Source organism: Choloepus didactylus, chromosome 4 (genome assembly GCF_015220235.1).
Source record: "Choloepus didactylus isolate mChoDid1 chromosome 4, mChoDid1.pri, whole genome shotgun sequence".
Classification (NCBI taxonomy): Eukaryota; Metazoa; Chordata; class Mammalia; order Pilosa; family Megalonychidae; genus Choloepus; species Choloepus didactylus.
In genome coordinates this window covers 140,972,188-140,996,454 of record NC_051310.1, presented here as the reverse complement: position 1 = coordinate 140,996,454, position 24,267 = coordinate 140,972,188, and the positions used below count along the sequence as shown (strand labels likewise).

Here is a 24,267-nt window from a genome sequence, read left to right as displayed (position 1 = left end):
TTAGTTTTGGGTTTTTCTTGCTGTTTTTGCTATCCCTATCTCCTCTCCAGCGGGCTGGCTGCTCCCAGATTCTCCGGTGTCTGGTCAGTCTATGATTAGAGTTTAGATCAGTAGAATGAGTCTCCAATAAGAGCCGCAACTGCAGTTCTCCCTCCTTGTTCCCAGCACTGACGGCCCCTCCTCCCACGGGACTGAGCCTGGCAGGGAGGGGCGTGGGTCCCCTGGCCGCGAAAACTTACAGATTTCGCTGAACTGAACAGTTCCACGTGTTCATGAGTGTTGTATGAAGTATGCCCAAAGTCACATTGCTCTGCAGTGTCCGGTCCACGGAGTTCCTGGCTTTCTACCTACTGCCCTGGAGGAGTAACTAAAACATACACTGCACACTCTGCCATCTTGCCCCTCTTCCAATCATCCTTTTTTTTTTTTCCCTTTTTAATTTTTATTGGGATTGTTCAGATACCATACAATTATCCAAAGATCCAAAGTACACAATCAGTTGCCCCTGGTACCCTGATAGAGCTGGGCATCCATCACCACACTTAATTTTTGTTCAAGTTTTAGAACCTTTTCATTACTCCAGACAAGAAACAAAGTGAAAGATGAAAGAAAAAAGAAAAAAAGAAAAAAAAAGGAGACTCGAATCCTCCCATATCCCTAACCAACCCCCCTCAATTGTTGACTTGTAGTGTTGGTATAGTACATTTGTTACTGTTTATGAAAGAATATTGAAATACTCCGAATTGTAGTATATAGTTTGCAATAGGTACATATTTCTTCCCTATATACCCCTCTATTATTAACTTCTAATTGTATTGTCATACATTTGTTCTGGTTCATGGAAGAGATTTTTAATATTTGTACAGTTAATCACGGACATTGCCCACCATAGGATTCAGTTTTATACATTCCCATCTCTTGACCTCCAGCTTTCCTTCTGGTGACGTATATGACTCTGAGCTTCCCCTTTCCACCTCATTCACGCACCATTCGGCCCTGTTAGTTATTCTCACATCTTGCTACCGACACCTCTGTTCATTTCCAAACATTTAAGTTCATCCTAGTTGAACATTCTGCTGATACTCAGCAACCACTCCCCATTCTTAAGCCTTGTCCTATATCTTGGTACCTTATATTTCATGTGTATGAGTTTACATATTATAATTTGCTCCTATCAGTGAGACCCTGCAATATTTGTCTTTGTGTGTCTGGCTGATTTTACTCAGTATATTGCCCTCGAGTTTTTCTCATCAATCCATTTTTGCTTTTTTTTTTTGAGATGGTTTTGTTCACACACCATACATTCCATCCTAAGTAAACAATCAATGGTTCTCTGTATGGTCACATATTTATGTGTTCACCACCTTCACCACTGTCTATATAAGGGCATCTACATTTCTTCCACATGGCAGGAGGGAGAGTCAAAGAAGGTACAGAGGCAAAAGAAAAATGACAGCTAGGAAGCAGAAAAAGGAAAAATAACCTTTAATCAAAGTAAAGAGTCAGACAACACCAATGTCAAGTGTCTAACATGCCTCCCCTATCCCCCCCTCTTATCTGCATTTACCTTGGTATATCGCCTTTGTTTCACTAAAGGAAGCATAATACAATGATTCTGTTAGTTACAGTCTCTAGTTTACATTGATTGCATCCCTCCCCCAATGCCTCCCCATTTTTGACACCTCGCAAGTTTGGCATTTGCTTGTTCTCCCTCGTAAAAGAACTTATTTGTACATTTTATCACAATTGTTGAACACTCTAGATTTCACCAAGTTACACAGTCCCATTCTTTATCTTTTCTCCTTTCTCCTGGTTTCTCACATGCTCCCAACTTTCTTCTCTCAACCATATTCATAGTTATCTTTGTCCAGTGTACTTACATTGCTGTGCTACCATCTCCGAAAATTGTGTTCCAAACCACGCACTTCTGTCTTCTCCTATCACTCTGTAATGCTCCCTTTGGTATTTCCTGTAGGGCAGGGGTCTTGGTCACAAAGTCTCTCATTGTCTCTTGGAAAATGTTTTGAGCTCTCCTTCATATTTGAAGGACAGCTTTGCTAGATATAGGATTCTTGGTTGGTGGTTTTTCTCTTTCAGTATCTTCCTTCTTGCCTCCATGGTTTCTGCTGAGAGCTCTGCACATAGTCTTATTAAGCTTCCTTTGTATGTGATGGATTGCTTTTCTCTTGCTGCTTTCAGGATTCTGTCTTTGTCTTTGACATTTGATAATCTGATTATTAAGTGTTTCGGCGTAGGCCTATTCAGATCTATTCTGTTTGGAGTATGCTGCGCTTGGATCTGTAATTTTATGCCTTTCATAAGAGATGGGAAATTTTCATTGATTATTTCCTGTATTATTGCTTCTGCCCCTTTTCCCTTCTCTTCTCCTTCTGGGACACCAGTGATGCGTACATTCTTGTCCTTTGTTTCATCCTTAAGTTCCCGGAGACGTTGCTCATATTTTTTCATTCTTTTCTCCATCTGCTCCTTTGCATGTAGGCTTTCAGGTGTTTTGTTTTTCAGTTCCTGAGTGTTTTCTTCTGCCTCTTGAGATCTGCTGTTGTATGTTTCCATTGTGTCTTTCATCTCTTGTGTTGTGCCTTTCATTTCCATAGATTCTACTAGTTGTTTTTTTGAACTTTCGATTTCTGCCTTATGTATGCCCAGTGTTTTCTTTACAGCCTCTATCTCTTTTGCAAAATATTCTCTAAGCTTTTTTAATTGATTTACCATTAGTTGTTTAAATTCCTGTATTTCAGTTGAAGTGTACATTTGTGCCTTTGACTGGGCCATAACTTTGTTTTTGTTAGTGTAGGTTGTAGTTTTCTGTTGTCTAGGCATCTGACCTCCTAGGTCACCCCAATCAGGTTTTCCCAGATGAGAACACGCTCAGGTCACAGAAGGAGGAAATATTCAGTATCCGGTTTCCCTGATGGTTTTTCTTAGAGGATTGATACACCTGTGCTTTTCTGCCCGGCAGGTGCACCTGTCAGCCTGTCACCAGTTGGTGTAAGAGGGTGTGACCTGTGGCTCTCCTCCCCCAGGCTTTGGGGTCTGGTTCCGAAAAGGCAGGCAGTACGGCTGGGCCCCTCCCTTTCCTCCTGGGAAGCTATGCCCCCTCCAGAGAGGTCATCTTCATATCAATAAGTTCTTTTTTTCTTTGTGACTCTTCTGATCAAAGTGTTTTAATTTTAAAGTAGCTGAGGCTTTCTTTACTGCAAAGAGCTGCGGGCTGAAAACGGCTGAGGTTTTCTCCACAGAGAAAGGGACAGAAAAGCTCCCAGACTCACCTGTTGGCCAGAGATAGCACCCAATCCTCTGGGCTCCCTGTCCTGAGACAGATATGTCCCCTACTCTCCCAAGGTCAGTTGTCACCAAAAGCCTCTGTCTGCTTGTTGGGGATTTGTTGTTTGCATTGAGCGGTTAATATTAAAACCCCAGTTGGGGCTGGGCTGAGGTCCACTTGCTTGTTTGGAGAGTGCTGTTCTCAAGCACCGTGTGGCCTCCATGAGGGAGGGGCTCTCAGCTCTCGGCTCTCAGTGCAGGTCCACAGTTTTTACTTACAGATTTTATGCTGCGATCTTGGGCATTCCTCCCAATTCAGGTTGGTGGATGATGAGTGGTCAGTCACATTTGTCTCCCCGCAGTTATTCCAGGTTATTCACTAGTTTTTTGGTCATTTATGAATTGTTTCCGGGGGGGACTAACAATCTTCCACTCCTCTCTTTGCTGCCATCTTAGCTCCTCTCTTCTTCATGTCCTTTATATCATGTGCCATGCTCTCATTGTTTGTCTGTAGTTCTTTGATTAATTGTGCCAAGTACTGTGTCTCTTCTGATCTTTTGATTAGGGTGTTTGGGTTTGGATTCTCCATATCATCTGGTTTTATCATATGCTTTAATTTTTTCTGTTGTTTTGGCCTCTTGGCATTTGCTTTACTTGTTAGGGTTCTTTCAGGATATAAAAAATACCAATCTCTGATTTGTCAGATCTACAGCTTGGTGGCATACATTTTCTCTAACTAGCCAGCAGATGGTGTCTGCGAGTCACCTATTCCCCTCAGGTCAGTTCTCCCCAACTTTGTCTTTGTGGTGTGTGGGAATCTGTTTCTTGTGGGGTTCAATTGGTGCACTAAGTTTGGGTGTGTTGTTGGTGCTGCCCGCCCTGAATGTGGGGCATGTGTCTGGGTGGTTAGGGAGGCAGGGCAGCTTTAATATCAAACCTCCCAGGTGTTCCCGGAGATTTAAGGCTGTTGCAAGAGTCTAAGCTTTCATTTAAGTCTTGCCACAGATTGTCTCTGCCGCTGACCCACAAGTCCTTGGTATTGGCGTAGGGTCCCTGGGATTTCCGAGCAGGCCCCCCTTCTCAGCCGTGCTCTTCCAGGACCCCTGCCAAGGGAAGGCTGTGCCACGTCACAAGTGTGCGCCAGCCCTCCAGGGAAGCCCTGGGCTGCCTAGCCGTGCAGGGGCATTCCCAGCCTGCTTTAAAGATGGTTGAATGGGGCGTGTTAATTTCTCCCTTTTCACACAGCTCCGCCTTCCCAGCTCCGGGACAGTTAGCTGTGGGTGCACTAAAGGTCACTGTCCACGGCCGATATTGTGGCGTGTGCGCAGTGCTGTGGCAATCACTCCCTGTCACACTGGGACCCTTGGCCCGGCTCTGGGCTATAGCTCTGGCCTGGGCAGGGGCATCTCCATCCCACTGGGGAGATGTCTGCAAGAGCCGCGGTTTCCTTGTCCTTTTGGCTCCCCTCTGCCCCACTGGCCCCAGGACAATCAGCAGCAGGCTATCCTGCACACCTGACACTGAAACATTGGCCCAGCCCGCTCCTGCCATGCTTCACTGCGCGGTTCTCACCTTCGTAACCACAGCCACTCCTGGTTTTGTTTTGTTTTTTTTAAAAGAGAACTAGTCCATCTCCAAATGCCAACCCACGGTTTCTCTATACCGCAGTGTGGCCGCGGGACTTTCAGCCAGCTCACTCACTCGTTTCAGAATGCAGACTCCCGGTTTCACCAAATGCACAGTCCCTGTGGATTTAACAGACCTTATCCAGCTGGTGCATAGCTGGAACTGGTGTTCTGCGTCACTTTCTGGCTTTTATGTAGTATTTTTCACAGAGGTGTTTTTTTGCCCTGTCTTACCTTGCCGCCTTCTTAGGTTCTCTCCCACATGTTTTGTCTAAGCTCACACAGCTAGTTAGTGGCAGATCTCAAATTGGAACTCCAGTCTCCTAATATCTAGATCAATGCTCTTTCCAATATGCCACTCAAATTTTAGTTTATCTTTTTCCTTGTTTAGTAAGAAATATATTAGTTTCTGTTAGTTCCAGTATTTACCATGTCAGTGTTATCATTGTCATGTTAGACTCAAGGCTACTTATAGTGTCTGCTAGGGCCTTACACACATACACTGCTGAATACAGAAGGGATGACCATTCCTGATACTTTATTACAATAAGACTTATGCTCAGGTACTCAGAATTAATCCAGTAAAATTCTCTTTGAATTTATTAGTCTATCAATTGTGTTTTTGTGTTTGGTATCTGTGTGAATAGAAATGTTTTCTCCTGTTAAGTAAGAAAGTAGGGTGGGAAAATAAATATAGTATATCATAGTAAGATAACCATAACAGGCAACATATCATTTGCTTTCCTCCTTAACCTTTTCTCTTGAGAGCCACGTAATGATTCATTTAAAAGGAGTAAAAAAAGGCAAAGGAGAGTAATCACCTTTCTTAAATATGTGGTGTTTGTGCCAATATGCTAATTATCATTTACACTGGAAATTATATTCATGTTTAATTGCTTCTAGGTTAAGATATTTTGGAGAATAATATGTCAGATTAATTCAGAATAAGACTTAATCTCTGTCCATAGTACTCAGGAGACCTAATTCACATTGGTTTTATTAAGAACCTGTCATATGTTTTCCGCCCTTAGGAATCTAATGCTTTGAGAAATAAGAAAAGCTCCCGTCGAGTCAGCTTTGCAGATACTATAAAGTAAGTTGAAAGAAATAAGATTTTACAGGTAATGCTTTTATGTGTGTCAAACCAAATATATTGATACTGTCTTGGATAATCCACATTTCAATTAGGTAAGCATTAGAGAATTCTAATTCAACATTATACAGTGAAAGCATTCCCTCTGAAGTCAGGAACAAGACAAAAAAGTCTATCACCATTGTTATTTAACATTGTACTGGAGGTAATAACTGATACAAGTAAACTACAGAAAGAAATCAGGATGATAAAAATTGGAAAGAAGGCAGTTAATCTATTACCTCTTATAGATTAAATGATTGTATATTAGGAGAATCCAAGAATATCAACTGAAATGCTACTACAGACTATAGATAGCAAGGTACAAACTTAGTATATGGAAATAAATAGTTTCTTATATATAAGTAATAACATGTAATATGAATGACTTTTTTCCATTATGTTATGTTTGTTGCTGTAAACTTAATTAAACACATGTGAGACATATATGAACAATAAAACACTATTGAAGAGAACACAGTTAGCAGCATTGAAATATATATCTGAATATAATTAAAAGGGGAAATGTTAGATTGTATATATGGTAACAAAAAAATGTTTTTTAAATCCATGGAACTACACTATACAACAGTGAACCCAAAGGTAAACCATGGACTTTAATTAATAGTACGATTATAAAAATGTGCTATTATGAATTGTAAGAAATGTTCAACACCAATGAAAGGTGTTGTTGGTGGGGTGGTATATGAGAATCCTGTATTTTTATGCATGATTGTACTGTAAAGCTACAACTCTGTAATTTTAAAAAAAACGTGATGCTGGGGTTAAATAAAACAATACTGAAGAACATTAAGAAAGAATTGAACAAATGAAGACATACCATGTTCCTGGATAAAAAGATCCAACATCATAAAGGTGTCAATTCTCTCTAAATTAATTTATTAATTTAATATAATTCTTATATATAGTATTTTAATGTTTATTTTCTTGATGTTCAGCAGTGTGTTTATTTCATCTTAGATTCGAGAGTTGTTTAATAGAAAATTTAAAACTGTCTAGGTAGTAAGGGCATTTTGTTATTGTTAGTTTTTAATTATAATCAGAGAATGTTTATTTATTTATTTATTTTTTAATTCAGTTTTATTGAAATATATTCACAAACCATACAGTCATCCATGGTATACAATCAACTGTTCACAGTATGATCATATAGTTATGCGTTCATCACCACAATCTATTTCTGAACATTTTCCTTACATCAGAAAAAATCAGAATAAGAATAAAAAATAAAAGTGAAAAGAGAATACCCAAACCATCCCCCCATCCCACCCTATCTGTCATTTAGTTTTTACTCCCATTTTTCTACTGATATTTTTTCAATTTTTTAACTTTGTTTATCAAAAAATTAAAAACAAACAGGCAAACAACAACCAAAAAAACCCCACAACATTTCAAACAAAGCAATGGATTAAGGAAAACAAATAACCTAAAATAATTACTTTGCTTCCAATATGTTCCTACCATACCCCAAGAAAATTAATAAACCATGTCCAAACAGAGGAGTAAGAAAAACAAATAATCTAAAATAACTACATTGCTTCCAACATGTTCCTACCATACCCCAAGAAAATTAACAACCCCTAAGAAAACAAAGGAATAAGAGAAAAAAAAACCTAAAATAACTCTATTGCTTCCAACATGATCTTACTATATCCAAGGAAGTTTACAAACCATAATCATTCCTGAGCATTCCTATAACATTCAGATTACCCTCCATAGTTTATCTGTTCTTATTAGATTATCATTCCCCCTCCACTAATTGGTATCTCTAGGTCCCCTACATTCTACAGTATAAAACATTGTACATTTTTCACAGAATTCACATTAGTGGTAACATACAATATCTCTCTTTTTGTGCCTGGCTTATTTTGCTCAGCATTATGTCTTTTTTTTTTTTTTTTAATCTTCATTTTATTGAGATATATTCATATACCACGCAGTCATACAAAACAAATCGTACTTTCGATTGTTCACAGTACCATTACATAGTTGTACATTCATCACCCAAATCAATCCCTGACACCTTCATTAGCACACACACAAGAATAACAAGAATAATAATTAGAGTGAAAAAGAGCAATTGAAGTAAAAAAGAACACTGGGTACCTTTGTCTGTTTGTTTCCTTCCCCTATTTTTCTACTCATCCATCCATAAACTAGACAAAGTGGAGTGTGGTCCTTATGGCTTTCCCAATCCCCTTGTCACCCCTCATAAGCTACATTTTTATACAACTGTCTTCGAGATTCATGGGTTCTGGGTTGTAGTTTGATAGTTTCAGGTATCCACCACCAGCTACCCCAATTCTTTAGAACCTAAAAAGGGTTGTCTAAAGTGTGCGTAAGAGTGCCCACCAGAGTGACCTCTCGGCTCCTTTTGGATTCTCTCTGCCACTGAAGCTTATTTCATTTCCTTTCACATCCCCCTTTTGGTCAAGAAGATGTTCTCCGTCCCACGATGCCAGGTCTACATTCCTCCCCGGGAGTCATATTCCACGTTGCCAGGGAGATTCACTCCCCTGGGTGTCTGATCCCACGTAGGGGGGAGGGCAGTGATTTCACCTTTCAAGTTGGCTTAGCTAGAGAGACAGGGCCACATCTGAGCAACAAAGAGGCATTCGGGAAGAGGCTCTTAGGCACAACCATAGGGAGGCCTAGCCTCTCCTTTGCAGCAACCGTCTTCCCAAGGGTAAAACCTGTGGTAGAGGGCTCAACCCATCAAACCACCAGTCCCCTATGTCTGTGGTCATGTTAGCAACCATGGAGGTGGGGTAGGCGAATACCCCTGCATTCTCCACAGGCTCCTCAAGGGGGCACTGCATCTTTTTTTTTTCCTTGTTTTTTTTTTTGTTTGTTTGTTTTTTTTAACTTTCCCTTCTTTTTTAAATCAACTGTATGAAAAAAAAAGTTAAAAAGAAAACAAACATACAATAAAAGAACATTTCAAAGAGACCATAACAAGGGAGTAAGAAAAAGACAACTAACCTAACTGCTTAACTTCCAACATGTTCCTACTTTACCCCAAGAAAGTTACCTAATATAGCAACATTTCTGTGAACTTGCTCCTACTATATCCATCAGAAATTAACACACCATAGTCATTCCTGGGCATCCCCAGAACGTTAAATAGCTTATCTGTTCTTCTTGGATTATTGTTCCCCGTTCCTTAATTGCTCTCTATTGCTAGTTCTCCTACATTCTACATTATAAGCCATTTGTTTTATATTTTTCAAAGTTCACATTAGTGGTAGCATATAATATTTCTCTTTTTGTGCCTGGCTTATTTCGCTCAGCATTATGTCTTCAAGGTTCATCCACGTTGTCATATGTTTCACCAGATCGTTCCTTCTTACTGCCGCGTAGTATTCCATCGTGTGTATATACCACATTTTATTTATCCACTCATCTGTTGAAGGACATTTGGGTTGTTTCCTTCTTTTGGCAATTGTGAATAATGCTGCTATGAACATTGGCGTGCAGATATCTGTTCGTGTCACTGCTTTCCGATCTTCCGGGTATATACCGAGAAGTGCAATCGCTGGATCGAATGGTAACTCTATATCTAGTTTTCTAAGGAACTGCCAGACTGACTTCCAGACTGGCTGAACCATTATACAGTCCCACCAACAGTGAATAAGAGTTCCAATTTCTCCACATCCCCTCCAGCATTTGTAGTTTCCCGTTTGTTTAATGGCAGCCATTCTAACCGGTGTTAGATGGTATCTCATTGTGGTCTTAATTTGCATTTCTCTAATACCTAGTGAAGCTGAACATTTTTTCATGTGTTTCTTGGCCATTTGTATTTCCTCTTCAGAGAACTGTCTTTTCATATCTTTTGCCCATTTTATAATTGGGCCGACTGTACTATTGTCATTGAGTTGTAGGATTTCTTTATATATGCAAGATATCAGTCTTTTGTCAGATACATGGTTTCCAAAAATTTTTTCCCATTGAGTTGGCTGCCTCTTAACCTTTTTGAGAAATTCCTTTGAGGTGCAGAAACATCTAAGCTTGAGGAGTTCCCATTTATCTATTTTTTTTTTTGTTGCTTGTGCTTTGGGTGTAAAGTCTAGGAAGTGGCCGCCTAATACAAGGTCTTGAAGATGTTTTCCTACATTATCTTCTAGGAGTTTTATGGTACTTTCTTTTATATTGAGATCTTTGGTCCATTTTGAGTTAATTTTTGTGTAGGGTGTAAGGTAGGGGTCCTCTTTCATTCTTTTGGATATGAATATCCAACTCTCCCAGCCCCATTTGTTGAAAAGACCATTATGACTCAGTTCAGTGACTTTGGGGGCCTTATCAAAGATCAGTCGGCCATAGATCTGGGGGTCTATCTCCGAATTCTCAATCCAATTCCATTGATCTATATGTCTATCTTTGTGCCAGTACCATGCTGTTTTGGTAACTGTGGCTTTATAATAAGCTTCAAAGTCAGGGAGTGTAAGTCCTCCCACTTCGTTTTTCTTTTTTAGAGTGTCTTTAGCAATTCGAGGCATCTTCCCTTTCCAAATAAATTTGATAACTAGCTTTTCCAAGTCTGCAAAGTAGGTAGTTGGAATTTTGATTGGGATTGCATTGAATCTGTAGATGAGTTTGGGTAGAATTGACATCTTAATGACATTTAGTCTTCCTATCCATGAACATGGAATATATTTCCATCTTTTAAGATCCCCTTCTATTTCTTTTAGTAGAGTTATGTAGTTTTCTTTGTATAGGTCTTTTACATCCTTGGTTAAGTTTATTCCTAGGTACTTGATTTTTTTAGTTGTTATTGAAAATGGTATCTTTTTCTTGAGTGTCTCTTCAGTTTGTTCATTTCTAGCATATAGAAACATTACTGACTTATGTGCATTAACCTTGTATCCCGCTACTTTGCTAAATTTGTTGATTAGCTCTAGTAGCTGTATCTTCGATTTCTCAGGGTTTTCTAGATATAAGATCATATCATCTGCAAACAATGACAGTTTTACTTCTTCTTTTCCAATTTGGATGCCTTTTATTTCTTTGTCTTGCTGGATTGCCCTGGCTAGCATTTCCAGCACAATGTTGAATAACAGTGGTGATAGCGGGCATCCTTGTCTTGTTCCTGATCTTAGAGGGAAGGCTTTCAGTCTCTCTCCATTGAGTACTATGCTGGCTGTGGGTTTTTCATATATGCTCTTTATCATGTTGAGGAAGTTTCCTTCAATTCCTGCCTTTTGAAGTGTTTTTATCAAAAAGGGATGTTGGATTTTGTCAAATGCTTTTTCAGCATCTATTGAGATGATCAATTGATTTTTCCCTTTTGACTTGTTAATGTGTTGTAATACATTGATTGATTTTCTTATGTTGAACCATCCTTGCATGCCTGGAATAAACCCCACTTGGTCATGGTGTATGATTTTTTTAATGTGTTTTTGGATTCGATTTGCAAGTATTTTGTTGAGGATTTTTGCATCTATATTCATTACGGAGATTGGCCGGTACTTTTCCTTTTTTGTAACATCTTTGCCTGGTTTTGGTATTAGATTGATGTTAGCTTCATAAAATGAGTTAGGTAGTGTTCCCTTTTCTTCAATGTTTTGAAAGAGTTTGAGTAAGATTGGTGTCAGTTCTTTCTGGAAAGTTTGGTAGAATTCCCCTGTGAAGCCATCTGGCCCTGGGCATTTATTTGTGGGAAGATTTTTGATGACTGATTGGATCTCTTTGCTTGTGTTGGGTTGGTTGAGGTCTTCTATTTCTTCTCTGGTCAGTCTAGGTTGTTCATATGTTTCCAGGAAATTGTCCATTTCCTCTACATTATCCAGTTTATTGCCATACAGTTGTTCATAGTATCCTCTTATAATTTTTTTAATTTCTTCAGGATCTGCAGTTATGTCACCTTTTTCATTCATTATTTTGTTTATATGGGTCTTCTCTCTTTTTGATTTTGTCAGTCTAGCTAGGGGCTTGTCAATCTTGTTGATCTTCTCAAAGAACCAACTTTTGGTGATATTTATCCTCTCTTGTTTTTTTGTTTTCTATGTCATTTATTTCTGCTTTAATCCTTGTTATTTCTTTTCTTCTACTTGGTTTAGGATTGGTTTGCTGTTCATTTTCTAGCTTCTTCAGTTGATCCATTAGTTCTTTGATTTTGGCTCTTTCTTCCTTTTTAATATATGCGTTTAGTGCTATAAATTTCCCCCTTAGAACTGCTTTTGCTGCATCCCATAGATTTTGGTATGTTGTGTTCTCATTTTCATTCGTCTCTATATATTTAGCAATTTTTCTTGTTATTTCTTCTTTAACCCACTGATTGTTTAGGAGTGTGTTGTTTAACCTCCAGGTATTTGTGAATTTTCTAAGTCTCTGATGGTTATTGACTTCTAATTGTATTCCATTGTGGTCAGAGAATGTGCTTTGAATAATTTCAATCTTTTTAAATTTATTGAGGCTTGTTTTATGTCCCAGCATATGATCTATTCTGGAGAAAGTTCCGTGAGCACTAGAAAAGTATGTGTATCCTGGTGATTTGGGATGTAATGTCCTGTATATGTCTGTTAAATCTAATTCATTTATCAGATTGTTTAGGTTTTCAATTTCCTTATTGCTCTTCTGTCTGGTTGATCTATCTATAGGAGAGAGTGATGTGTTGAAGTCTCCCACAATTATTGTGGAAACATCGATTGCTTCCTTTAGTTTTGCCAGTGTTTCTCTCATGTATTTTGTGGCACCTTGATTGGGTGCATAGACATTTACGATTGTTATTTCTTCTTGCTGAATTGCCCCTTTTATTAGTATGTCATGGCCTTCTTTGTCTCTCAAAACATCCCTGCATTTGAAGTCTATTTTATCTGAGATTAATATTGCTACACCTGCTTTCTTTTGGCTGTAGCTTGCATGAAATATTTTTTTCCATCCTTTCACTTTCAGTTTCTTTGTGTCCCTGTGTCTAAGATGAGTCTCTTGTATGCAACATATTGATGGTTCATTTTTTTTGATCCATTCTGCGAATCTATATCTTTTAATTGGGGAGTTTAATCCATTTACATTCAACGTTATAACCGTGAAGGCATTTCTTGAATCAGCCATCTTATCCTTTGGTTTATGTTTGTCATATTTTTCCCCTCTCTCTATTAATATCCTTTATTGTACCCATACCGAATCTCTTTAGTACTGAACCTTTCTCCAAGTCTCTCTGTCCTTTCTTTGTTTCTCTGTCTGTAGGGCTCCCTTGAGTATCTCCAGTAGGGCAGGTCTCTTGTTAGCAAATTCTCTCAGCATTTGTTTGTCTGTGAAAAATTTAAGCTCTCCCTCAAATTTGAAGGAGAGCTTTGCTGGATAAAGTATTCTTGGCTGGAAATTTTTCTCACTCAGAATTTTAAATATATCGTGCCACTGCCTTCTTGCCTCCGTGGTGGCTGCTGAGTAGTCACTACTTAGTCTTATGCTGTTTCCTTTGTATGTGGTGAATTGCTTTTCTCTTGCTGCTTTCAGAACTTGCTCCTTCTCTTCTGTGTTTGATAGTGTGATCAGTATATGTCTCGGAGTGGGTTTATTTGGATTTATTCTATTTGGAGTTCGCTGAGCATTTATGATTTGTGTATTTATGTTGTTTAGAAGATTTGGGAAGTTTTCCCCAACAATTTCTTTGAATACTCTTCCTAGACCTTTACCCTTTTCTTCCCCTTCTGGGACACCAATGAGTCTTATATTTGGACGTTTCATATTATCTATCATATCCCTGAGGTCCATTTCGATTTTTTCAATTTTTTTCCCCATTCTTTCTTTTATGCTTTCATTTTCCATTCTGTCATCTTCGAGGTCACTGATTCGTTGTTCAACTTCCTCTAGTCTTGTACTATGAGTGTCCAGAACCTTTTTAATTTGGTCAACAGTTTCTTTAATTTCCATAAGATCATCCATTTTTTTATTTAGTCTTGCAATGTCTTCTTTATGCTCTTCTAGGGTCTTCTTGATTTCCTTTATCTCCCGTACTATGGTCTCATTGTTCATCTTTAGTTCTTTGAGTAGCTGCTCTAGGTGCTGTGTCTCTTCTGGTCTTTTGATTTGGGTGCTTGGGCTTGGGTTATCCATATCGTCTGGTTTTTTCATATGCTTTATAATTTTCTGTTGTTTTTGGCCTCGTGGCATTTGCTGAACTTGATAGGGTTCTTTTAGGATTTGTAGACCTATTGAAGTCCTTATCTCTAATTTATCAGATCTACAGCTTCGTGGAGTACACTTTCTCTAACTAACCAGCAGGTGGCGTCCACGAGCCACCTGTTCTCCACAAGCCAGTTCTCCCCTGCTTAGCCTTTTTGGTGAGTGGGGGAGTGAGTCTTGTGGGGTCCAATTGGTGTACCAAGCTTGCGTGTGTAGTTGGTGTTGCCTGCCCTGTATATGGGGCGTGTTTCTGGGCAGTCAGGGAGGGGGGGTTGGCTCTAACAATCAAATCTCCCTGGTGATCCTAGAGTTTTAAAGCTGCTGCAATAGTCTAATCCTTCAGTTCAGTCCTGCCACAGTTTGTCTCTGCCACTGACCCACAAGTCCTTGGTATTGGCGTATGGCTCCTGAGACTTGCAAGTGGGCCCCTCTTCCAGGCCGTGCACCCCGGGTCCTCTGTTGAGGGATGACTGTGCTATGTCACAGGTGAGTGCCGTCCCCCCAGGGCAGTTCTGGGCTGCTGGGCTGTGTAGGGAGGCTCCCAGTCTGCTCAAATGATGGCTGAATGGGGCTTTGTTAATTCACACTGCTCTACCTTCCCAACTCTGGGACAATCAGCTGAGGTTGCAGGGAAGGCTAATGTCCACGCCCAGTTTTGTGGTGTGTGCCTGTTATTTGAAGCACTTCCATCACACTGGGTTGTCTGGGGCAGTTCTGGGCTATGGGGCTGGCGATGGGCAGGAGTGTTTCCTGTCCACTAGGATGATGGCTGTGAGCGGACACCCCCCTTTTCTTGGGAAGTTGTGGTGTTTAGTGAATTTTCTCATCCACTGGATTATTGCGTTTTGTCTCAGAGCTCTCCTAGTTCTGCTCTTGACTTGACCTGCCCAAATAGCAAGTGTTTGAAGCTTTCTGTATTGGGCTTCTTAGAGTAATTGTTTTAGAAAAAGAAAAAAGGATTAAAAAAAACGGGCCCTCCTCAGAGATCTAATGGGTTATTGAAATGCTAAGAGACAAAGCAACCAGGGCCATTAAGGAAAGGTCCACAGGGTAGAGAGATCAGCTTTTCTTCGGGATTTGCATATGCGCCTCAGGGCCCTTCCCCTTTCTGTGTTCACCAGAACTCCAAAAATCCTCCGCTTTTATTTTGGAGTTTTTCGTTTTGTTTTTTTTCTATGCCTGTCTCCTCTCTGCTGGGCTGGCTGCTCTCAGATTCTCTGGTGTCTGGTCTCAGTCTATCTGTGGTTGGAGTTTGAATCAGTAGAATGAGTTTCCGATAAGGGCAGCCACTGCAGTTCTCCCTTCTCCTTCCTGGAGCTGACAGCCCCTCCTCCCCCGGGACTGAGCCTGGCAGGGAGGGGCGCGGGTCCCCTGGCCGCAAAAACTTACAGATTTCGCTGATCTCAGCAGTTCCACGTTTTCATGAGTGTTGTATGAAGTATGCCCAAAGTCAGATTTCTCTGTGGTGTCCAGTCCACGCAGTTCCTGGCTTTCTACCTACTTTCCTGGAGGAGTAACTAAAACATACAGCTCACCAGTCTGCCATCTTGCCCCGCCTCCCCAGAGAATGTTTATTCAATTTTGATTTTTATTAAAATTTTCTTTGTGATCTTTGTGATTAATTTGTGTAAATGTTCTATCAGCACTTGAAAAGAAGGTGTATTTTGTAATTTTAGGGTATAGAGTTGATGTATATCAGTTAGATCCACCTTATGAATTAATGTTATTTGGGTCTTCTATAATCTCATATAGTTTTATTCTCTTTAATCTGCCTTGCATTATAAGAGAAAGGTTATAATCCCGTTAATGAACTGTCAGCACCCCTGTCCATTCCCATACCTTTAAGTCCAACCTTGTTAAGACGTCTATACATTTTAGGTAATTGCTACCCCTTCTCTAGCTTCTATCTATCTCTAGGTCTCCTATATTCTACATTTTAAGACTCTGATTTTACATTATCTGGGGGGTTCAAATTAGTGAAATCATGTAATATCTCTACTTTTATGTCTAACTTATTTCCCTCAGCATTATGTCCTCAGGATTCATCCATGTTGTCACATGCTTCATGACTTCATTGCTTCTTACTGCTACATAATAGTCCATCATATGTACATACCACATTTTGTTTATCCACTTGTCTGTTGAAGGACATTTGGATTGTTTCCATCTTTTGGCAATCATGAATAATGCTGCTATGAAAATAAGTGTGCAAATGTCTGTTCATATCACTGCTTTCATATCTTCTGGGCATATGCCAAGTAGTGGAATTGCCAGGTAATAGGGCAACTCAATACTTAGTTTTCTGAGGAATTGCCAAGCTGTCTTCCACAATGGCTGTACCGTTATACATTCCCAGCAGCAGTGGATAAGTGTTCCAATTTCTCCACATCCTCTCCAGCATTTGTAGTTTCCTGTTTGTTTAAGGGCAGCCATTCTTATAGGTTTGAGATGATATTTCATTGCGGTATTTATTTGCATTTCCTTAATAACTAATGGAGATGAACATTTTCTCATGTGCTGTTTAGCCGTTTGTATTTTCTCTTCAGAAAATTGCCTAATCTTATCTTTTGTCCATTTTATAATTAGGTTGTTTGTACTTTTATCTTTGAGTTGTAGGATTTCTTTATATATATATCAATCCCTTATCAGATATATGGTTTCCAAATATTTTCTTCCATTGAGTTGGCTGTCTCTTCACCTTTTCAGTAAGTCCTTTGAGGCACAGAAGCATTTCATTTTGAGGAGTTCCCATTTATCTATTTTGTTGTTGTTGTTGCTGATGCTCTGGGTGTCTGGTCTAAGAAGCTACTTCCTATTTCTAGGTCCTGAAGATGTTTCCCTATATTATCTTTTAGGAGTTTTATGGTACTGGCTCTTATACTGAGGTCTTTGATCCACTTTGAGTTAATTTTTGTATAGCATGTAAGGTAGGGAGTCCTCTTTTCTTCTTTTGGTTGTGGATATCCAGTTCTCCCAGCCCCATTTGTTGAAGAGACTAGTCTGTCCTGGATTTGTCTTAAATCAGTTGACCGAGGGGGTGGGGCAAGAGGGCGGTATAGAGAGGTGTAGAATTTAGTTAGTCCTCTAGCAACTAGAAAATAGCCAAGAATAACTAGTAAATAGTCTGGAACAACTGTTGGGGGACATCCTTGACTGTTCACACATTACACACTAGCTTGGAATGGGTGGAACGACTGAGATCACAGCATAAAAACTGTAAGTAAAGCTCTGCAAACTGTGCCTGGTGCCCCTTCCCCACCAGCACGGCAGGCTGAGCTGCAAAACTTCACTGGGAGAAAGAAGCAGTCCCTGCTGGGAGCAACAGAATGTAGCTCAACCAAATTCCAATTGTGGTTTTAATTAACACATTCAGACTGCTGAATACAAGCTACAAGCACAGATAAACCCGTAACAAGCAGGAAAATACTCTGAGGTTGCTCCCAGCAGAGAGGAGGTGGGGCTGACAGAAAAAAATACAGGGGCTTTTGGAGATGGCTGAGCTTAGAATACTGGAGAATGGCTGTGTCCCAAGAAAAGGAGCACAGAGGACCGGTACTAACTCTGGTCAACCAGTGAAACTTGGGGGCTGGGGACTGGCTCTGAAAAGGGGCTTTCTTTCTTTCTCCCTTTTTTTCTCTCAATCTAAGCAGCTTGTTAGAGAAAGCCTCAGGCATTTTCAGTTCTCAGCACTAACCCACGCAAGGGTAGAGTTAACAGAGTCAGAGAGACAAAGGAGGAATTCAAGTGTAGAAGATAACTCCCTAAAAGGTGTATCTTCCCTAAGAAAAGGGGTGGGGGGGGCGGTGACCCAGCTCAACTGGAAGCCTTTCCTAGGGAATTCAGACCCCAGGGCCTGGAGCAAGAAAAAACAACCAACAAGAACTTAAGCTTGGCTTCTGACACCCTTGGTCTGGCCAGGACAAGGTTCCCTGAGAATTAAAGGGACGACACCTCTTTACACCAGTGAGGAGCTGCAGGCTGATAAGCACCACATGCTGGACAGACTAGGAAAAGCACCGAGTCTAGAGGCCTCACAGAAAAGTCAGACAGCCTGCTGCATTTCATGCTCAGGGAAACGTGAAACTGATTACTCCCTCCTCTTGAGACCTGGGAAAATCTGACTCAGATAATCAAGGAAACCAGATGCCTAGACAGGAAAAATTAACAAATGACATTAGGAAAAATGAAGATATGGCCCACTTAAAGGAACAAACTTACACTTCAACTAGGATACAAGAATTGAAACAATTAATTATTAATCATACAAATATCCTAAATCAATCAAAAAATCAAATCAACGAGTTGAGGGAAGATATGACAAAAGAGATAAAGTATGTAAAGAAGACATTGGGCAAACATAAGAAAGAACTCAAAAGATTGAAAAAACAATTGACAGAACTTATGGGAATGAAAGACACAATACAAAAGATGAAAAACACAGTGGAGACATACAATAGCAGATTTGAAGAGGCAGAAGAAAAGATAATCTGATATCTGAAATCCTACACATAAAAGAACAAATAGGTAAAAGAATAGAAAAATATGAGCAGTGTCTGAGGGAATTGAATGACAATGTGAAGTGCAAGAATGTATATGTCATGAGTGTCCCAGGAGAAGAGAAGGGAAAAGGGGCAGAAGCAATAATGGAGGAAATAATCAATGAAAATTTCCCATCTCTTATGGAAGACAAAATTGCAGATCCAAGAAGCACAGCATACCCCAAACAGAATAGATATGAATAGACCTATGCTAAGATACTTAATAATCAGATTATCAAACTCAAAGACAAAGTGAGAATCCTGAAAGCAGCAGGAGAAAAGCAATCTATCACATACAAAGGAAGCTCAATTAGACTGTGCAGGTTTCTCAGTACAAACCAGGGAGGTGAGAAGGCAGTAGTATGACATATTTAGGATACTGAAAGAGAAAAACTGCCAACCAAGAATTTTAAACCTGGCAAAACTGTCCTTCAAATATGGGGGAGAGTTTAAAATATTCTCTGACAAACAGACAATGACAGTTTGTGAACAAGATACCTGCTCTACAGGAAATGCTAAAGGAAGCACTACAGACAGATAGGGTGATAATAGCACAATATTGTAAGTACACTGAACAAAGATGACTGTGAGTACAGTTGAAAGAGGAAGGTTAGGGGCATGTGGGACACCAGAAGAAAAAATGGAAGATAAAGACTGGACTGTATAACTTCTTGAAACCTATAGCAGTCAATGATTGTGATAAAATGTACAAATATGTTTTTACATGAGGGAGAACAAATGAATGTCAACTTTGCAAGGTGTTAAAAATGGGGTGGTATTGGGGAAAAGATACAACCAATGCAAACTAGAATCTATGGTTAACAGAAACATTGTATTGTGTTTCCTTTAATGTAACAAAGGTGATAAACCAAGGCTAAATGCCTATGAGAGGGGGATATAAAGGAGGGGTATGTGATTCTTGCATTGGTGGTGGTATCTGACTTCTTTATTGTATTTTATATTAATTTTATCTTTTGTTGGTTTTTAGCTGTCATTTTGTTTTCTTTTGTCTTTCTACTTTTTTTTTGCCTCTTCCTCTGTTTGTGAAAGAAATGGAAATATCCTTATATAGACAGTGGGGGTAAATGCATAACTATGTGATTATACAGGGAACCGTTGATTGTTTACTTAGGATGCAATGTATGGTGTGTGAATAAAACCATCTAAAAAATAAACAAAGGGATACAAGTGCTGGAGAAAATGTGGAGAAAGGGATGTACCTAACCACTGTTGGTGGGAAAGTAGAATGATAAAGCCCACCTGATGGACAGTGTGATGGTTCCACAGGAAGCTGAGCATGGGGTTGCCATATGGTCCTGCAACTCAGTTATTGTGTATTTACTTGTAAGAATGGAAAAGAGGGATACAAATGGACAGTTGCACAGTAGAGTTTATGGTGTCAGTATTCACAATTTGCAGTGGATGGAGGTGGCCTTAGGGTACATCAACTGATGAAAGGAATGGCGAACTATGGTATATACATACAATGGAGTATTGTGCTGCTACAAGAATGTGTGAAGTTGTCAGGTAAATTGACATTGAGGACAGTATGTTGGGTAAAATAAACCAGAAATGAAGAGAAAAACATTATTATGCAAAATACCGGAAATGGATTGGCTTTTATAAAGCGGGTTTATTTGATTACAAAGTTACAATATGAAGGCCATAAAGTGTCAAAGGTAAGGCATCAACAATTCGGTACTTTCACTGAAGGATGGCCGATGGCATCCAGAAAATCTCTGTTAACTTGGAAGGCACGTGGCTGGCACCTGCTGATCCCGGGTTAAGTTCTAGCTCCTCTTTCAGCTCCTATGCATTCTTCAAAATGTTGCTCTTGGGGCATTTGTCCTCTCTTAGTTTCTCCGGAGCGAAGTGTCAGTGAAAGTCTACTTTCAGTGGCCCTCTTCAAAATGTCTCCATAAACTGAAGCTCTTTCTCAAGATGTCACTCTCAGTTGCTCTGTGTCTGGGCTTGTGTGGCTTTTTTAAAAGTACTCCAGTGATCCAGTAAAGACCCACCCTGAATGGATAGGGCAACACTTCTAAAGAAATAATCCAATGAGAGGTCTCACCCACAGTTGATTGAGTCACATCTCTATGGAAACTTTGAACCAATAGGTTCCAACCTAATCAACACTAATATGTCTGCCACCACGATATTGCATTTAAGAATATGCTTTTTCTGGGAGACATAATATATACAAACTAGCACAGTTGCAAAATCTATATTGTTTGTAACACATTATATGATTTAACTTGTATGGTCAGTTTATTCAAACAACAAAAATACATGGAATGTTGATAGGGAGTGAAATCGGGTTGGTTTGTACAGGTTAGTGTGAAACCCCAATACATTCCAGAATAATTTGAGCCCCCTTGAGGGACAATGGGAAAATGTGGAGATATTAAATTTCCCCACCTGGGGAATTAGTGATATTATCACAACTATTGGGGACTACCAATTTGGAAGGCTGAGCCCTCGATCTTGGGGCTTGCCCTTATGAAATTTGTTGCTGCAAAGGAGAGCCTACTTAAAATGGTGCTTAAGAGTCACTCCCAGAGAACCTCTTTTGTTGCTCAGATATGGCCTCCCTCTAAGGCAACTTGGCAGGTAAAATCACTGCACTTCACCCTATGTGGGGCATGACTACTAAGGGTGTGGGATATGACTTGCGGGGATGAGCTAGGCCCTGGCATCATGGGTTTGAGAAAGCCTTCTTGGACAAAAATGGGGAAGAAAATGAAACAAAATAAAGTTTCAGTGGCTTAGAGCTCTCAGAGTCGAGAGGTCATTCTGGAGGTTATTCTTATGCATTATGTAGTTTTTAGTGTATTGGGATAGCTGGAGGGAAATACCTGAAACTGTTGAATTGCACCAAGTAGCCTTCATTATTGAAGATGATTGTATAACTATATAGCTTACACTCTGTGTCTGTGTGATTGTGAAAACTTTGTGGCTCCCATTCCCTTTATACAGTGTATGGACAGATGAATAGAAAAATGAGGACAAAAAGTAAATTAATAATAGGGAGGGATAGGAGGTGTGTGATGATTTGGGTGTTCCGTTTTACTTTAACACTAATTCTTATTTGTGTGTTTGGTAATGAAAATGTTAAAAAATTGTGGTGATGAATGCACAACTATATAATGGTACTGTGAACAATTGTATACCATGGATGATTGCATGGTATGTGAATATATCTCAATAAAATTGAATTTTAAAAAAAATTAGTTGACCACAGATCTGGGGGCCTATTTCCAGACTCTCATTTGATTCCATTGATCAATATGTCTGTCTTTGTGCTGGTACCTGCTGTTTTGACCACTGTGGCTGTGTAGTAGGCTTTAAAATCAGGAAGTGTAAGTCCTTCCACTTCATTCTTTTTTAGGATGTTTTTGGCCAGTTGAGGCCCATTTCCCTTCCAAATAAATTTGATTTAATCTTTATTTCTTTTCTTCTACTTGTTTTAGGGTTAGTTTGCTGTTCATTCTCTAGATTCTTCAGTTGTTCAGTTAGGTCTTTGGTTTTAGCTCTTTCTTCTTTTTTAATGTATGCATTTAGAGCTATAAATTTCCCCCTCAGCACTGCCTTCACTGCATCCTATAGGTTTTGATATGTTGTATCCTCGTTTTCATTCGCCTACAAGTATTTACTGATTTCTCTTGCAATTTCTTCCTTGACCGACTGATTAACAGTATGTTGTTTAACCTCCATATATTTGTGAAAGTTCTTTGGTAGTTATTGATTTCCAGCTGCATTCCATTATGGTCAGAGAAAGTGCTTTGAATAATTTCAGTCTTTTTAAATTTATTGAGACTTGTTTTGTGCCCTAGCATATGATCTATCCTGGAGAACACTGCATTTGCACTAGAGTAGAATGTATATCCTTGTGTTTGGGGATGCAACAGTCTATATAATGTGTGTTAGGTCTAATTCATTCACATTGTTTAGGTTCTAAATTTCCTTATTGGGCCTCTGTATAGTGTATTGAAGAAGAGAGTGGTGTATTGAAGTCTCCCACTGTTACTGTAGAACTATCTATTGCTCCCTTCAGTTTTGCAAGTGTTTGCCTCATGTACTTTGGAGCTTCTTGGTTGGGTGCATAAACATTTATAATTATTTTTCTTGGTGAATTGTCCCTTTTAGTCATATATAGTGTTTTTTCTTATCTCTTAGGACATCTTTGCATTTAAAGTCTATTTTGTCTGCTACTAGTATAGCTGCCCCGGCTTTCTTTTGGTTACAGTTTGTGTGGAATATTTTTTCCATCCTTTCACTTTCAATCTATTTGCATCCTTGGGTCTAAGATGAGTCTCTTATAAACAGCATATCAATGGATCATACTTTTTTTTAATCCATTCTGCCAGTCTGTATCTTTGAATGGGGAGTTTAATCCATCCATATTCAAAGTTATTACTGTAAAGGCAGTTCTTGAACCAACCATCTTTTGGTTTTTGTTTGTCAGATATATTTTTTCCCTCTTGCTCTTTTTATGCTTTAAATTACCCTTATTATCCTCTTCAATTCTGTGCCCTTCTCTGGACCTTTCTCTCCTGTCCTTTTTTTTTTAGCCAACAGATCTCCATTTATTTATTTTTTTTAAATTCAATTTTATTGAGATATATTCACATACCATGCAGCCATGCAAAGCATACATTCAGTTGTTCACAGTACCATTATATAGTTGTGTTCTTAATCAAAATTAATTTTTGAACGTTTTCATTACCACAACACAAAAATAATAGTAATAAAAATCAAAGTGAAAAAGAACAGTTAAAGTAAGAAAGAACACTAGGTGCCTTTTTTTTTTTTTTTGCCATTTTTCTACTCATCCATCCATACACTGGACAAAGGGGAGTGTGGTCCATTTGGCTTTCCCAATCACATTGTCACCCCTCATAAGCTACATTATTATACAATCATCTTCAAGATTCAAGGGTTCTGGGTTGTAGTTTGATAGTTTCAGGTATTTAGTGCTAGCTATTCCAATTTATTAGAAACTAAAAAGGATTGTCTATATTTGCATAAGTGTGCCCACCAGAGTGACCTCTTGGCTCCTTTTGGAATCTCTCTGCCACTGAAGCTTATTTCATTTCCTTTTACATCCCCCTTTTGGTCAAGAAGATGTTCTCCATCCCACGATGCCGGGTCTAGATTCCTCCCCAGGAGTCATATTCCACGTTGCCAGGGAGATTTACTCCCCTGGGTGTCAGATCCAACGTAGGCAGGAGGGCAGTGATTTTACCTGCCAAGTTGGCTTAGCTGGAGAGAGAGGGCCACATCTGAGCAACAAAGAGTCATTCAGGAGGAGACTCTTAGGCATAATTATAGGCATCTCTAGCCTCTCCTTTGCAGCAACAGTCTTGCCAAGGGCAAGTTCTGTGGTAGAGCACATCAGCAACCATCGAGGTGGGGAAGCCCAACACCCCTGTATTCTCCACCAGCTCCTCAGGGGGGCTCTGCATGTTTTTTTTCTTTTTTTTTTTTTAATTAACTATTAACTATATAAAAAAATTTAAAAAAATACAATAAAAAAGCATTT

At 39.4% G+C, this 24,267-nt stretch overlaps 1 protein-coding gene across 5 annotated transcripts in view; it reads left to right on the top strand.

Moving 5' to 3' along the window:
• Positions 1-24,267, top strand: part of KNL1 (kinetochore scaffold 1) — a 91,184-nt gene that overhangs the window by 11,646 nt on the left and 55,271 nt on the right. For all 5 annotated transcript variants that reach the window (XM_037834301.1, XM_037834304.1, XM_037834300.1 and 2 more), the window contains one exon: positions 5,942-6,003. In XM_037834301.1, coding sequence (XP_037690229.1) covers positions 5,942-6,003 — 62 coding nt within the window. The remainder of the gene's footprint in view (positions 1-5,941; positions 6,004-24,267) is intronic.